Raw genomic sequence first — 18315 nt, 5'->3', positions numbered from 1 at the left:
GTGAATGGCTTTTCCTTAACTATCTATGAGGGTTATTCAAATGCTCCCTCACAGGGCAAGGTTAGGAAGAATTGCTAATAAAAAACGAGGATGAGAATTAAAAAAACAAGACAAGGTTGATTATCACAAAGGCTGAAATAATAAGAATGGGGTAACATGAAACAGATGACATGCAAGGTGACCTGGTGACTGGACTCTTAATTCTATTTTCCAAAGATTAAAGTGAAAATCAAACTAATTCCACCCGTGGAATGAAGTGAGTACATCCAGAATAATGTCAAAAGCCATCCACTTCTAGAACAACTGCTCTCACTTAAAAATCTTAAAATATAGTATACTTAGATGCATACAGACATTTACTTTAGTAAAGAAAATTTTGGCTCTGTATTACTTGTACAATATTTTACTTCTGGACAGTATGACCATACCTGTTTGATTGGCTATGCTGCAAGAATATTTTAGCATTTTGACATCCTTAGCTTTCTAACTATTTTCTAGAAGTAATGATTGTAAGTATGATTGTACTTTGGCTAGTTAACGCCTGCCAGTTTCTTAAAACTCGGTCATTATTACGTTATATATTTATTTCTGAAGAAGCAATGCTAAATCAAGCATGTTTATTAATGTTTTCCATGTCAACAGACATTATCTCTTTTCAGATGAATTTTATGCTGGACAAAATTAGTATGTTTACAGAGGCTGCAATATTAAGTCAATGGTTGTTAACTTACAAATCAAATCGCAGATTCTCTCTTTCTTCAAAGAAGTAGTCCATTATAAATTTTCTTACAAAATCTGGATTTAAAGTATTATCAATTACTTCTGTTCTTCCAAACTGTAAAAGAAAAGTATAAGTTTAAGCCACATACTATAATGAAGTATAATTAAGTAGACTGCTAATACCAACAATATGTGAGATCTGAAAGAGCCTGTAAAAATTCTCTTAAACAGATGCCATGGAAGAAAATGACTGTGTTCACATGAATAGATCAGTTATCTGTGGATGAAGACAGACTGACAGAAGACCTCATATTTCAATACAAAGAGTGGTGCACACTCTGTATCATATGACCTAAACTTTATAAACATCAGCTCCCAAAGCCGATCAGAATCCACAAAAATTTGGGGAAGAAATTCAGGAACATAAAAATCCACCGTTTCCCCCCCAAAATGACGACAACAACAAGCAAAAGCTTGCATATATTGCTTATTTCAGATAGCTTTAAATATTAGGGAACATAGTCCTTCCATTAGAAGTGTATCATTTTTGCACTATCCAGCTCCTATTTCACCTCAGTTCAGCTCTCTCTTCATCTCTCCTCTCTCTGAGCTTTCTGCAGAATGCCTTTTCTTTCTTGGTGTTTACAGGAAAAGCCTCAGCTTTCATCAAGCTGAGATTTTATTTTTTAAAAAATAAATAACACTATTTACTTCATATATATCACAGATATAAATGAATGATCATAAAATATCAATGTAATAATTTTGTTCTTTTTTTAGCTGTTCTTTCAAGATACTCAGAAAACAAAACAAAAAATGAGTTATTATTGAAATGAGCATTTCATTTTGTCCTACACATTGAATATGCCAAGACATCTTTCAATATAGCCTACTGAAAAGCTTTTTGACAGTCTGCTGAAAGATAATCATTAAGGAGTCCTCAAAACTGCAATTTGGGATTAGAGACTTTTGAATGACTCAAAGACTGCCAACCTCTTCATTGACAGAACTTAACTAAATCAATAAACATGGATAAAGAAAGAATAAACCTTCTTGTAACTGAAGGTTTTTTACATGTATTTCCTAAAAATATTTTCACATCATGGATCTAACCACTATAACCTGCACAAAGCCCCTCAGCCCCCCACAGGAGGCTCCCTATCCCAGTCCCTACATACTTAACATATATGTGGTATAAAGGATGGAACATACTCCACTGTCTCTTCCTCTCAAAACTAGGCAATTTCCATTCATTGCTCGATTCTTATTGAAATAAAATGGCAAAGAACTCCAACCACATTATTTTTGTGCTTTAAAGAAACTCCATTACTGTCAGCAACTCTTTTATCTCCTTTGAATGACTGTGTGTGCACACGCATTCAAACCACAGGAGACTGACTGCAAGCATTGCTCATTCACACAGGTCACCTGGAGAAGTGGGCCTGTATCCAAGAGGATGACTGCTTTGCAAAAAGCAACTACCCACCCAAAGGTCTCAGCTACAATAAAATGTTAACAAAAGTAAACACATCTTCAAGGAACAGCTCTATAAAGTCTCAGGAAAAGGAACAATCCTCAGAAGTGACACAGTGGTGATTTGCATCTTTACAGAGTGTGCTTAAATCCTGTTTGGTACCTTCACTTTTGCTATGCTGTGAGACGTTCAACTGGGACAGTCTTATTCAGAGATCTCCATATTCCAGCACTTCCTATAAAAGACAGAGAAGCAATACTATCTTCCCAATGAACGATACCATCTCCAAATAAACGGCAAAGAATATTTAACATATAGTGTCAATTAGCATACTCCATTGCCGAGACTTTACATAATTTCTTAAAACCTAGGTGGGATGATTCCCTGGTCTCACTAGAAGCTTGATATCCCCTGCAAGAAGGCTTCTGAATATGTCCTAAGGCACAAATTGTTTAGAAATCAAGTTTACTCATTAGCAATCACTGTACTTCTTTAGCTCTCCTAAGCCAAAGCAATAGCTATGAAGGGCGTAAGCATTATACAGGCATGGACAGGAGGAACCTCCACAAGTTCTCCAGAGTGATGAAGATACTAGATATTCAAAATAAAATCCCTGAGTCTCTTAAGAGAGGACTAGCACAGGATGCACATGATCCTGGAAAAATATAAGAACATGAACAAATAATTTTACTCCTAATTTTTGTTTTGGATGAAAAAAGTCAGTCTCTTCAAGAAATGATTCAAGGTATTCTCTGAAATGTTGGGATAAAGTTGATAGGCAGAGTGCTGTACAAATCACTCTTGAACCAACACTGGTGACTACTATGGCCAACTATTAATCAATGAGGAATAATAGCAGTGGTAGAAAGTTGGCATTCGTATGGGAATAAGTATGGCTGGAATACTTGCCTGGGCTAAAAGGCCTTTCTTTCCCCTCTGAATAGCAGCGTTCAAATTTTATGTACATTCAAAGTCTCCAATCAGTTTCCAGGTCAAATAAATCTCAATGTTTATAAATAAAATCTTCCCCTGTCAGCTGCATGCTTTGTAACATTCAACAATATTGGAGCCAGGAAAAACTGAAAGCTGGAATGGCTGATAAAATGAAATATGCAGCAATATCCAAGCATTTAGTACTGTTTGCAGGTATGCACTGAAAATGAGAAGCTACTCTCAGACACAGCCAGTAAACAGCAGTTCATCAGACCAGGGATGAGAAATTAAAACAATGGGGACATAAGGACCATCCATTTTGCAGTTCTGAACAGGAATATATCTCATCTTTGTATTTTTTTCCCCTCAAGCGTCCTATTTCTTCCATTTGCACTCTTACAGCAAACTGTCCAAATTCCCTCAAAGACTGGAATCAGCTGCATAAAGAGGTTTACCCTTAGTGCTGGAATGTGATGAACGCTGACCCATTCTAAAAGCAAAGGACTCTGGGCCTTCAAAAAGAAGGTCCAAGGATGACTGCATTGTAACTGGCAAAGCTACCAAAGGCACAGCAAGCAAGCAAAGAACACGTATTAAGTTCTGGTAGTCTCTCATGCTATGTCCAACAGAATCAGACACACATATACAAAGATATCTATGAAAATATCTCAGAGCCTGTGCAGATTCAAGCAGCAAATTGTACTGGAAGACTCCTTAATCACGAGGCAGGAAAAGAAAGGTTATTGAAGTTCTTTAAATCCTCAGATTAGGACAAGCTTGAAGAAGAGTAAGAGGATCTTCAGTCATATGGGACCTATACTTCTATATACATGGAAGACAGAGAAACAAAGACTACAGGGAGCTGTAGCCTAAGAAAGTTTAATTTCTGCTGCCAAAGTCATCATCTAAATTGAAAGGCACAAACCCAAAACAATTAAGTGAGCTCAGAGGATAACTTGTCAAAAGAGTCCATTTGGGGCACTAATACCTCTCTTGACAAACATCTGGTCTGATACCTTCATAAACAGATCATTTTCTGACAGTGTGATCCTTTTTGAAATAGTAAAGGCAGTTTGCACAGTAGGAGGATATACTTAATTTTGGAAAAGCCATTCAGAGGAAAAGGAAATTAATGGCTAACAAAACCAGACGAGAATCACAGAATACTTGAGGTTGGAAGGGACTTCAGGAGATTGCCCAGTTCCATCTTCCTTCTCAAAACAGGATCACCTAGAGCAGGCTGTCCAGTCAGGTTTTGAGTATGTCCAAAGATAGAGACTCTGCAAACCCCCTGGGCAACCTGTTCCAGTATAAGATCACCTTCACAGTAAAAAGGGTTTTTTCTTATGTTTAAATAGAATTTTCTGTATTTCAATTTGCACCCATTGACTCTTGTCCTTCCTTTGGATACAGCTGAGGATAATCCACCTGTCTTCTTTGCTGCCTCACATCAGGTATTTGAAAACATGGATAAAATGTAAGCCTTCTCTTCTCCAGGTGGAACAATCCCTGCTCTCTCAGCCTCTCCTCATGAGAGATGCTCCAGTCCCTTTAACATCTTAGTGGCCCTTTGCCAGACCCACTCTAGTATGTCCCTGTCTTTCTCATACAGGGGAGCTCAGCACTGGACACAGCACTCCAGCTATGGTCTCACTGGCCCTAAGAGCAAGGATCACCCCCCTTGACCCGTTGGCAGGGCTGCCCCTAATGCAGCATAGGATGTTGGGCTTGCACATTCAAAAAACTCTCCATTTCACTCAGGTGGAAAGTACTAAGGGACTGGGGTTGTGACAACTTCTAAAAGTGCATGAAAAATCAAGATTCAGGCACATAGCTAGGTAAAGGAAAACACTGTTTCACTTTGTTCCTACATACCCTAAAATGATTGTGACTGGAGGAGGACACAGACACCAACCCCAGACAAAAAAGGCAGCTCACTTATCCAGCCTTGTGAACTCTCATACAAAGTTCAATGAAGACAAATTTGAAGACCTGTACTGGTACTGGGGACTGAGTGGTGGGGTATGAGCTGTGGTTAATTTATGGTTACTTTACGGTTAAATGGACCCTGAAAAAAAAAACCAGAACAACCAGCAGGCTGGAGTACACAACTTGAGGAAAAGATGATGGAGCTCAGTTTGTTCAGCTTGAAGAGGTTTGGGGAAGATCTATTTCCAGTACCATCCTCCACTTCCTAAAAAGTGTTAGAGAAGACTGGGTCAGACAGCTCACAGAGGTCACAACAAAAGGACAAGATGCAATAGTCAAAAGTTGCAACAAAGGAAATTATGAAGGGATATAGGGAAACACTCTTCCGGAGTGAGTGATTTGACCTGGACAGGCTGGAGAGCTGGGCTGAGGGGAACCTCATGAAATTCAACAAAAGCAAGTGCAAGGTCCTGCACCTGGGGAGGAACAACCCCATGCACCAGTACAGGTTGGGGGCTGAACAACTGGAAAGCAGCTCTGTTGAAAAGGACCTGGGAGTGCTGGTGGGCAACAAGGTGACCATGGGCCAGCAATGTGCCCTTGTGGCCAAGAAGGCCAACGGTGTCCTCGGGTGCATTAAAAGGAGTGTAGCCAGCAGGTCGAGGGAGGTTATCCTCCCCCTCTGCTCCACCCTAATGAGGCCACATCTGGAGTACTGCGTCCAGTTTTGAGGCCCCCCAGTTCAGGAAGGATGTGGAACTGCTCAAGCAAGTCCAGCGGAGAGCTATGAAGATGATCAGGGGTCTGGAGCATCTCTCTTATGAGGAAAGGCTGAGAGACTTGGGTTTGTTTAGCCTGGAGAAGACTGAGGGGGGATCTCATCAGTACTTATAAAAGGTGGGTGTCAGGACGAAGGGACTAGACTCTATTCAGTAGTGCCCAATGACTGAACAAGGCTAAACATGAGAAAAAACATCTTTCCTGTGAGGGTGGCAGAGCAGTGGCACAGGCTGCCTAGGGAGGCTGTGGAGTCCCTTCCCTGGAGACATTCAAAACCCGCCTGGACGCGTTCCTGTGCCCCCTGCTCTGGGTGTCCCTGCTCAAGCAGGGGGGTTGGAAAAGATGATCTCCAGAGGTCCCTTCCAATGCCTACCATTCTGTGATTAAGCACCGGAATGGGTCACTTGGAAAGTTGTGCAGTCTCTGCCATTAGAGAATTTCAAACCTTAGCTGGGAAAGTCCCTGAGCAGCCCAGCCTAACTTTGAAGATGGCTTTGCATATATCAGCAGGATGAACCAGACACAGCAGGTGAGTAGGAGGCTGCATAACACAAAGGTTCCTTTTACCTAAATTATTCCATGATTCTGTCATATTTCATATCTCAGGTTTTTAAGTTTTATAGTTTCATTAGAAACAGAACTATGTATGAATCAAAGGAAGAGTTACTTCAAAAGGAAAAAAGTTATAATATGGCAGCTGTCAGTTATAATTTTTTAAGACAGTAAAATATCGTAAATTTATAAGTACATTCCATCCCTTCAAATCTGCTTTTTTCAGTAAAAATATTTCACCTTACACTATAACCATGCTACACTTCCAAAATCTTTCTGATTTAAAATGCATGACAGAAGCATATCAGTAAAGAAGATAAATACGCAATATGCTAATAATTAAATCACACTGAGACCAGAGAAGGCCTAACAGAATGCCCACTACACTGCTATTTATCGAACATATATAAAATTATACACATTCCTACCTTTATCTCTCATCAGTTACACTGAAATTGTTACAAAACTCAAGAGACTGAATTCAGTGGCACTGCTAACTTTTCCTTAAATTATTTTAAATTACTTTTTTTTTTTTAATTGAGGTTTCAGGTTTTTGATCTGTTTACTTTTTTCCAAGGTCCACACAAATTACTTCTTCACATTAACCTAATATAACTCCTCACTTAACTGACAAACTATTATTAAAATTTATCTTACAGATGACACTAAAATGCTGGCCTCTAAAAATCACCGGTCTACACTCTAAGCCAAATGAAGCATCATCTTTTTAAATCTGTTTTCCCAATTACCTGTAGCCTTTTTTAAGGAGAACAGGTTATTTCTATAATCCAGTCACTCACAACTAATAACATAGCTGCTAATTAATTAGTTCTCCACATGGCCTAGTTTCCCCACTAACAGTTGTGCAAAGCTAAAATCTTAACATGGCTAACAAGCAAATACTTTTAGAAATGTTATTCAGGAGAGTAACAGAATCAGTTTAACTATTTAAAGGGCAATAAATGTTCAAAGAAAATCAAGAACAGAGTCCCTTTTCTGGATTTCCTGAGATGGAGAAACTTTGTCACCTCATAATACAAGCTCTCCTGATAAAAGTGGGTTTTTAAAATTTATTTAGTCATTTTAATTTTTATAGCATCTCAATCTAGTGATTCAGCCTGAGGGGCTATGACATTAATGAAAAATCATAACCTTCATTTTAATATCACAGTTATAAAAAACAAGCAAGTTGGTTAAGTCCAATATCAAACATCGTAACACAGCAACTATTGTAATTCTGAGGGTCTAACTCAACCCTCTGCTAACCACCTTCTATATGAATTCTCTGAATTAATTCTCACTTCAGTTTTGACTGTGAGTGAACTTGAAAATAATATCTAATAAGCTCTCTTTTCTTGTTTTTTAAAATTTGCAGTGTTTTACCACAATTGCAATCAAGTTGTTCCAATAATTAATCACCCCCATTCTGAAAAATAAGTTCTTGTTTCTTGCCAGTTTTTTATTTCACTTTCTTTTCCATCTTTTCGATCTTTCTATACCTTTGTTAGACAGAAATGTTTTCCGTTATGAAATTTATATTCTTACTGTTGATATTTATAGCTGATTACAATTATCCTTAATTCACTCTTTCATTAGGACAATAGTTTGAGCTTAAGTTTTTCAGTGTAGAATATGTTATTTAATCTTTCATTACTTTTCTCTCTAGTCTTCTGTCTTTTAAACATCTTTCTTGAAATGTGAACAGTCAGAACTTAGTATTATTTTACAATTCTGGCAACCAAGGAACTGAAAAATAGTTTGAACTATCACTAGGTTCTTGGCTCTGATATAAATGGCTCTGGAACCTCCAGCTCACTGGAGAAAATGGTATATGAACACAGAACAAAAGATAATCCTCTTCTCAGAGTTTGTAATCTACCTTCACTACATGTGAACAGAATAAATAAGAAACTTGAATCATGGAGAAAGAAATGCAGTACTAAAAAACTGAGCCTGTTATAATAATGGTTAGTAGTCTCAAATAATCAGAATTAGGGGTTAAAAGGAAACAAAAAATTCACAACTGCCAAGCCCACTCTAGAAAAAGCAGTCATAAAATGTTCTGCACTGTGTTTGTCCCAGAGGAAGAATAATGTTTTTAATATATAAACTCATATTACTTATCAGAAAAACCACAACATTTCTTCTAACGTGCATGCAGGCACTCACATGAAATCTGTATACTGCATGTACACATGATGGTGATTTCTGTGTAGCCCTTTTTAGCTGATGGTCATACAATCATAAGTACATAAAAACCAAAACGGATTAATAATTTTTCTGTGCTTTGGCTTTTTTCCATTAACTGTTTCCTTTGAAAGGAAACATGACTTCCTTAAAAAGATTGTGTACTTCTATTACAACTGTCTTAATCCCCATAAACGGTTGATTCTTTCAAGATATCTGCCACAGAAAGCTTTCCAGTGAACTGAATATCATGCAACAGCAGAATTTATTCTTTCTTTGCAACTGGAACAGAATAGGCCTCTTCCATACTCTCCATCCTTTGCTCCCTTGTACTGAAACTTTTTCTACTAATTTGCTACAAAGTACATTCCTATTTGTGCCATGTCCCTCTGCTAAAGAAGACGCAAGCTATTGTTCCAGAGAAACTTCACCAGTACCCTAAAAAAACCAGAACCAAAATCCCAATAAATGTCGATTATAAAACATCTAGCCTTTGTCATTTTCATTAAGACAGCCCTTGAAATCAACAAAGGAGACCCAAAACCATGTCTTATTATGTTCAAATGGTAATCATATTGGTAGATGCTGCAGTTAAAAGCTTAACTACTAGACACATGAGTAAGTGTCCACTTTGAACAAAATCCATCAGATTACCACAGAATCATTTACATTGGAAAAGACCTTTAAGATTACTGAGTCCAACCGGTAACATATCACTGCCAACTCCACCACTAAACCATGTCCCTCTACACGTCTTTTAAAGACCTCCAGGGATGGTGACTCAACCACTTCCCTGGGCAGCCTGTTCCAATGTTTGGCAACCCTTTCAATTGAAGAAATTTTTCCTAATATCGAATCTAAACCTCCCCTGGTGTAACTTGAGGCCGTTTCCTCTCATCCTATAGCTAGTAACTTGGGAGAAGAGACCAACACCCACCTCACTACAACCACCTTTCAGGTAGTTGTAGAGGGCAATAAGGTCTCCCTGCAGCCTCCTCTTCTCCAGGCTAAACAACCCCAGTTCCCTCAGCTTCTCCCCATCAGGCTTGCTCTCCAGACCCTTCACCAACTTCGTTGCCCTTCTCTGGACACGCTCCAGCACCTCGATGTCCTTGTAGTGAGGGGCACAAAACTGAACACAGTACTCAAGGTGTGGCCTCACCAGTGCGAGTACAGGGACACGATCAGTGCCCTACTCTGCTGGCCACACTGTTCCTGACACAAGCCAGGATGCTGTTGGCCTTCTTGGCTGCCTGAGCACACTGCTGGCTCATGTTCAGCCAGCTGTCGAGCAACACCCCTAGGTCCTTTTCCACCAGGCAGCTCTCCAGCCACTCCTCCTCAAGCCTGTAGCGTTGCATGGGGCTGTTGGGACCCAAGTGCAGGACCTGGCACTTGGCCTTGTTGAACCTCATACAATGACCTCAGCCCATCGATCCGGCCTGTCCAGGTCCCCCAAGCCTTCCTACCCTCAAGCTGATCAAAACTCCTGCCCAACTTGGTGTCATATGCAAATTTACTGAGGGTGCACTTGATCTCCTCGTCCAGATCACTGATAAAGGTATTAAACAGAACTGGCCACAATACCGAGTCTTGGGGAACACCATTATCTAATATCTTATGACAGAAGGGGAGGATATTTGCCCCTTGGAGAACAATTAATGACATAAGATAATTATCTTTAATTATAATTTACTAATTAATTATTTTTATTATTACAATAATTTATTGATTTATTAGTAGATAGGAAACAAAACATGAGGATAAGCAGTCAATTTGCTGGATGAAAACTCCCAGCAAGGACTCAGCAAGTTCCTATAGACTTGGATGTCCATAAATGGACTCATGCAGTACCATACGTGCCTAAACAATCTGGAGCAGGGACTGAAATAATAAAGTACAAAACAAATAGATTTTTACAGAATTAAACAGGATAAATGTATAAAAGGCAACTATGAAGACTTGGCAGAACAACATTATTCACACTGAGTAACTGGACAATAAAATAGCAGATGAAATTCCATATGGATCAATGAAACAAGATATGCACACAGGGAAAAAAAGTAACCATTAACAACACAGAAGTTAGGATGGCTGAATAAGCAATGTGAGCACATAAAGGGAGAAGTCTTTCTGTTGATAAACTGTACAGTATAGGGACTAGGTACAACTCATGACAGCGTTTTTAAATTTCTTTACAAACTGGTCACCTTTCCTGACTTGGGATTCCACTGCAACCTTGCCTAACTGCCTTCTCTCAACTTGATGACTCAATCAAAAAAGATGCTTTTTCTTGTCTCCGGTATATTTACTCCAGATTAAAAAAAAAAAACCAAACCAACAGAATTAATGAACAGGAAAGCCTGAAGAATAGGAAGCCATGAACAACTTCAGAAGACACAATGGAAATTTACTGAGGGTATAAAATATCATTTGGCAGCTCATGAAGCTGGGAATCAGCACTATCAGGACCACTGAGAGAACTGGCTTCCAGACAGGTATACAAATTTAATTTGCATCCAATGCCTTCTTACAGTAGATGGACCAGAGGCTCAGAGGCTCATTCCATAGGCAGTTCCCTAACACTTACCATTGGTGGATACAGCCAGTAAAACTGCAGTTGGCTGAGTATTTTACAATGTCTATTATTTATTTAGCATTCACCTTCAAAGTGATCCCTCTTTTTTTCAGAATTAACACCCGCTTTGAAATGAAGATGTTCAGACTTTTCCAATATATTATTTAAGGCTTCTGTAGATAACAGTAAGTTATACTTAGACATATTTCAAATGTGTCCTTACAAAGTAAGGGAAAGTAAATATTTTAAAAACAAAGCTCAGATTCTGAGGATGCATTTGTTGCCAGTTATATTAATTGAAATACCTGATGACCACACTGTAAGTGAAAACAGGGAAACTTTTGAAAAACAACACCCTATTAAATTGAGAACTAAATGTTTCCATTCTTTGCTGAGGATTTGGTGTGCAAGAATAACACTGGGTAAAAGTACTGGAATCTGTACAACAGGCAAACAGGAGTCAGTGCCCAGAAAACATCTACCCTTCATGAAATGAAGGGTTTGATTTAACTATTGTATTGAATCCATCTGAATAGCTTAGCTGAATGGGGAAAAAAGCACACTGCTAGAACAGAGTGCTAAGGAAATTATGGAGATTATGAAATTATTTAGTGTATTTATGATTCCCAAGCATTTTCTGCAGCGTTCAAAAGAAAGTAATTTGTCAAAGAAGGAAGAGAGCTATGCATAAAAGGATATGGAACAGAAACAAGGTGAAGTATGTTACATGACTGAACACCATTCTTTAATGTCTACACATATCATCAGGGGCTCATTATTTGTCTCAGTTTTGTCTTATCCAAACAGTTTCAGGTGAATTCCACCTCTACAAGCCAGTAAAATATTAAATAAGTGTTTAAATGAAACAAAATGGACACATATATATAATTTTATTGAAAAACATGGTATTAGCACATTCACCACTGCAGGCAAAAAAAGCCTAAAAATAAAAAGATGAGATTACCCATCTAATGTATATATCAACTAATCTACCTACCACCTTATTTTTTACCACTGGTATAAATATAATACACCACAATATATAATATGCAGTCCTGACTCAGCCCCTCTATCATGCCAGCCTCTGAATTTTGGCTGTCATAATAGCTACGAGGAATGGGATTCTACTCACCAAACTTTACATCTGACGTAGTCAAAAGTGTAGGCTTTTGGAGGCATTTCTAAAGAATGATCCATCTGATCTAATGCAGACATCCAAATTAGGTCTGATCAACTGCCCTTGGGCTGTTATCTTTTCCCATTAACTATAAATAGTTTAAACATTCAACTGAGTTGTAAATACTTATACCTAGACCTTCTCCTGATAGACAAGATAGAGATAACTATGTCTTAAAAGAAAAAACAAAACCATAAGATTTTCTAGAAACTGCCATGTCAAAAGTCTGTTTTAACCCCTGTAGTTTCTAAACTGGTATATGATACCATAACCACCCGCCAAAGTCCATCACCTAGTCAAGATACTCTCTAATCAGTGCGAAGATGCGACACAAGCAATAATGTTGCACACTGCCCTGTTCAGGTGGTTTTGCCTTGGTCAGGGAGACAAAATGGCAGAAAACAATAAAAAGCTATAAGGTCGTGACACACTTCAACCATTACAAACTTGGATGTGTTAAAAACGAGAGCAGATGGAATCTTTCCATCAGCAATCTCCTAAATCACCTCAAAACGAGCGCATGGAACATTTTCTAAGTAAGGTGATAATGTTATAATTTTACCTTCAGGAAAATTATGTTATTAAAATGGTTAATACTTATTTTAACACTTATACCAGAGAAGTATGAGTATTTCACAAAATTACATAGGAACCTTAGACCACAATAAATCCCAGAATTTCTGACAAAATATTCTTAACCCTAGACCAGAAAAGACCAGACATTTAGAACTCTGTGTATGTCCACCAATTCTGCCAATTTAATTAAGATTAGTGAATTACCATTTAGGGCCCTCAAACTGACATTTCTTCACACAAATCACAGAGGAATGTGATCGAGTAGGTATACTGAGAATATGTCTAGTACATAGTTCAGAACAATAGAGAGCAGCAATTTAACTAAAAGCTACAAATAGGTAGGGTTTCATGTATTGCCCAGTTATATGAACTTTTCTCCAAGCAGGAGACAAATTCAATTCTGTCATCTTGACAAGACTGAAACCCACATCCACCACACTACAGCAAAGCAGAAAATGTTTCTCTGGCAAGGACACCAAATATGAGGGAAGAGGTCTGGTTTCTGTGCCCCTGGTCCCTCCACTGGAATTTTTGCACAGTAGTAATCGCATAAAATATCAGTTCTGAAAACAAGGACATCAGACCTCCTCTCTTTTACAGGGACAATAGTAAGATAGTTCATTCCTCGCTTGGCTCTGTTAGAACGCACGGCCACACAGCGGCCCATCTACAATGAAGAACAGTTCCACCAATCCTCTCTGTAAGGCAGCTAGGTAGTGCATTTTATCACTGGAAAGACGGCTACCCTTCCCCCAACACTGTCAATTCTTTCAAAGAATAACATTAAAGGAGAAAAATCAGATGACTACGTACAGGGAGACAGTTCCAGGCTATAAATGCGGACCTGCTGTAGATACCCAATTTAGAAGTATTTGATTTCGTTTCTTAAGACATATGTCTCCAGTGTTCACAGATAGGTTAAGAGGACATAGTCCAATCTACACATAATATCCTCCCTTGTGGCCTGGTGTATACTCTTGTTCAGCAGCACCTAACTCCCCCCAAACATGACACAGGAAAAGCTGATATCTACCACAACTCGGGCTAGTTTTGCTGATACTGACCATCTGCACAGTTGAATCCTTCCACAGATCTTGTACTGTTTGAGTGTCTTCCTCTCTTGATATCCACAAACTTTGTCTAGATTGATAGCTAAGTTTGATTTCACTTATCTCAGGGAGACTGTAAAACAGGAAACTCATGTATTTTCTCTGTTTTCCCTTTTGATGGAAATATGTAATACCGATAAAGAAATTGAGATTAACATGACTAGGTTTTAAGTGTCTACAGGACTCCCATTGTTCAGCACAGCACTCAAGAGGCTGTGACATGGCCTCTTCTGCTACAGCAAATGACCAGCCTTAAATATACTAAAGAAGTTTATACATCTATGAATATGTATGTATCTTACCTCTCTCCATTCTTTGTTTCCAATGGCTTGTGTGTACAAAACACAGACTGTGAAGAGAAAAAAATGTTTGGTCATTTTCAGAATCCAACATATTCTTAAATTAAGTGAATGAATTTTGTAGTCTGTTGTGCTGTTGAAATTAGTAACTAGGACGAATAAATAGTACTATGTTTTCCCTTGGTTTTCAGTATGCCTAACCAGATCAGCAACAATATGGTCTCGCTGTTGCAGCAATGAACTAATAAATAGGGTGGTTCTAAAATGGGAGGCAACACTTATGCCTGACCTCCAGCAAATCACTTGGCAATCCTCAGCAGTAAAATTGGATAAAAGCAGGTCTTCATTAAGTGTGGATGGTCTGACTATCCTAGTTAATCTAATGCATAATTACCCTAAATTATGCTTCCTTCAAGAGATCAGAGAATTAGAATAAAAACCAATGAGGACTCTATTAGAAAAAGAGATGGGGGAATACGAATAAATAAAAGTGGAAAAAGGAAAAAATAACTTCTCAGGCTTTCTTCCTTAATTCTGCTTCAAATTATTTCTATATATTTAAGCATCTTGCATATGCATCCTCTTTTTTTTTTAACTAAAACCTAATGAAAAATTGAATCAGTGAAGTTTGTCAACCTAAACTGTTTTTGAAACACCAAGCAGCATAATCCCACAGGCGTCACTCTCCTTACAGATCTGTTTTTCCCGTACAGAACCCACTACACCACTACACATTAATCTGCAGCTTCCATCACAGGGACTGGTGACAGAGGTACAGTGATTATCATCAGCTCTTTTAAACACTATTGTAAGTACAAATCATTCGCACTGAAGGAGTACTCTCAACTTCATTTTCTACATCTTGAGCTAGTTGCAGCTAACAACCATCAAGCAATTTTTAACTGAAACTCCACTACAACCCTTTTCTAGACAATGGAAATACAGATACTTGAACACTTTTTCCTGACAAATTCTTCTCTTGTGCTGATCATTATTTTTCAGCAGAAGGTTAAAAACAATACTAAAGTAGGAATGAAGTCAAGCTTCAAACTATATTTTCTTCTTACTTGAAAGGTATTTGCTCCATACAAAAAAAACCCAGAACCACAACAAACACCAGGACCAATAAACCAACACCCCACCAACCAAACAAACCCATTAGGCAGTAGAAAATAAGAGGAAGAACAGAAAAAAGCAACTTCAGTATTTTAGTTTGACACAGAAGTTAAAAGTTAACACAATTCAACTTTTTTTTCCCCAAATAAGATGTCTTGTACAAGAAAAAAAGCTTTAACAAAAAAATTTCAAGATCACTCTCCAGAGATGTCTTTCTCCATTTAATCTAAATGAAACCTTGGGCAATCATGCTCCCAGCTTTGGTTCCTGCTTATAGTGGGATGAATCCAAACCAACAGGTCTATTTTTACAGCACTCTTTGGAGTAGATTGCTGAACTATACTACATGAAGAATGAAGTTAAATGGGAAAGTGTGAGAACAGAGTGAGATGGAAGCTATGAAATCAGCTACAGAAGTGTCTGAAGGTTACAGAACTTCTGACTAACCTTTATATCTAGTAAGATCTGTGCCAAGGTAACCCTGGGAGAAGAAGGAAATGTTGTCAAAGGATGTTTCCATAGGTAAAAACAAGCAAAAGAATATTCTCTGGAAATACCCTACTCTAACATAAAATCAGGCAGGCTCTCACAAAACTTTCTTTCAATTCCCCTGTTGGCAACTATTTTTCAAACTAATGTTACTAGTCCTGCAATAATTAATATTTACCAATTTTCAGTAGTGGTTTCTAAGAATCTAATTTCAAAAGCAGATATAATTGTGGATTTTGGCCATTTTGCCAAGAGCTTACATCTAAGCTATCAATTAAAAATTTCTCATACCTACAACCCCAGTTGAGAATAGAACAGAAATTAATTTAGAGGAAAAGACACTATTTACAGATAATGTACACTTTTGCTATTCAGATATTTATATTGTACAGACTTTTCTTAAACATAATAATTTTTCACTATTGATTTGCTGCTTTATGTTTTGTACTACATCCTTCCCTGTGTACTAGTGTCAATACAGTAAACCAAGTAACAATTGCTCCTTGCAGCTGTGGAACAAAAAGAATATTAAAAAATGACAGATTTAATATTGAGGAGAAGAAAGCAACAATACAACTGTAAAATATCCATTACCATCATTTTTTCAGAAAAGAGACATTCTGGCACTACCTTATCTCTCTAGTTTATTAAGCCAAATAAAAGAACAGCTATGAACAAAAAGACTGAAAAAGACTACCAAGGGTAATTTTAATCTACTGGGTTGATGAGATGCGAGTCACACAATATAAAAGGGTTAAAAAACAGGTGTAAAACTCCACCTTAAAGCTAATTCAGTCTTTCACTCTTCCTATTTTTTGGAAGGCTGCTCACACCTGTCTGTCTGTTAGAACCCTAGTTTCTACGTTCCGTTTCTTTGTAGTCAGCTTACTATCATTTGGGTTTTTTATCTGTGGAGGATTTATAGCAAGCAATGCTATCATTCTCAACTTTTTATTGCTGAGGCATTAGTATGCTTCTATTCCCCTCCACTCCCAGTAGCTCCCCAGTGCTTCCAAAGGTATATCCCAGGAGTGGGACCACCTCTCTAGTTTAAGAATTATTTATATAAAACCTTAAATGAGGAGAAAAGAGCTACGAATCTGTAGTAAGACTAGCAATTTTCTGCTATTTATCTGGGTTGCAGATGTGGTGGGTACTTTAACTATAAAGAAGAGAGTATTATTATAGAAGATTAAGACTAATAATAATCTCATATAATATTTATTTTATTATAAGTGCAAGGTGCAAGTTTGACAGTGATACCTACATGTGCCTCTCAAACTGACATTTCAAAAGAAAAGTCAGTCCTAATGAAACCTATAGAAAAGACACACTTTCCAGACTTTCTGATAAATACTTTGCAAATTTAGAATAATTTTAAAACTAATTCTATCTTTCCTCTAAAATTCACCCCAGAAATTTTCAGGACACCATTCATCATACTGGTCTTCATTGGTGCTGAGATTCACTATCCCTGAAGGCTCTTGGAGACATGGTTTTATAAAGACCCTGATATCACACTAATTACAATAATCCCTCAAAAACTTCTTCAAAGTCATATCCAACCTGAAGAAGTGCAGATAAATATGTTGATCTAAAGCACTTGAACTGCTGACACCAGAGGTTGGTCTAAGGTTGCTTCATGGAGCCTTTTTTTTTTGAGCAGAAAATAGTTAATAGCATTGTCATGTGGGAGGGGAAGGAATACAGTGGAATAAACAGGAGATTCTTAAGATTCAAAAGCCAACGTATCGCGCAGCTACATCCTAAAATGGAGCTAAGCAACCAGTTGTCTTGTAATCTGGAAAACTGAGGGAGCAATCATAGAATCATTAAGGTTGGAAAAGACCCCTAAGATCATCAAGTCCAACCATCAAACCAATGTCACCATGCCTCCTAAACTATGTCCTGAAATGCAACATCCACACATTTTCTGAACACCTCCAGGGATGAGGAAGCTCAGAGCAGTGCACTGATGAGAAGTAGTGTATCCTCATAAGGAAGCTGGCTGAGAAACCCTTTGGAAGGCTTTGCCATATGAGCTCTTCCAAGGGAAGATACATCCATACCTATAGTCAGAAATCTTAACATTTAGTAATTTTTAGCTCTGGATGCTGTCAAATTCAAGGTAAATTTAATTAAATCTTGCAATGAAGAAAAGGGTGTGAGCGTCAACAGTTATCACTCAGTTGTAGATTCAGTTCCCCAAATATTACAGTCTGCACCTTCTTATTTTCCCAGATAGTTTGGGCCTCCCTTATCCTTTAGCCTGGCCACTGCTGTTACATCCAAAATGCCCACCTCAGTTTTCCCAAACATAACACCATATCTATTCCCTTTTGAAAAAAGTCTTAGACAGAGTGAAGTCACACTTTTATGCATGCTACTCAAATATT

The 18315-nt window shown here is 38.0% G+C and overlaps 1 protein-coding gene across 6 annotated transcripts in view; it reads right to left on the bottom strand.

Annotated features, from left to right (window-relative positions):
• The window catches only part of CPNE8 (copine 8), a 115140-nt gene that overhangs the window by 78875 nt on the left and 17950 nt on the right, over positions 1 to 18315 (bottom strand). For 5 of the 6 annotated variants that reach the window (XM_064445389.1, XM_064445382.1, XM_064445405.1 and 2 more), the window contains exons 3-4: positions 14318 to 14364; positions 732 to 835 (exon numbers count right to left, since the gene is read on the bottom strand). In XM_064445389.1, the coding sequence (XP_064301459.1) occupies positions 732 to 775 (44 nt within the window). In that variant the 5' untranslated portion in view covers positions 776 to 835; positions 14318 to 14364. Of the gene's footprint in view, positions 1 to 731; positions 836 to 2356; positions 2430 to 14317; positions 14365 to 18315 lie in introns of all 6 variants that reach the window. The other variant, XM_064445397.1, reaches the window with a different exon arrangement.

Source organism: Phalacrocorax carbo, chromosome 1 (genome assembly GCF_963921805.1).
Source record: "Phalacrocorax carbo chromosome 1, bPhaCar2.1, whole genome shotgun sequence".
NCBI classification, from domain to species: domain Eukaryota; kingdom Metazoa; phylum Chordata; class Aves; order Suliformes; family Phalacrocoracidae; genus Phalacrocorax; species Phalacrocorax carbo.
This window is presented reverse-complemented; position numbering and strand designations above follow the sequence as displayed.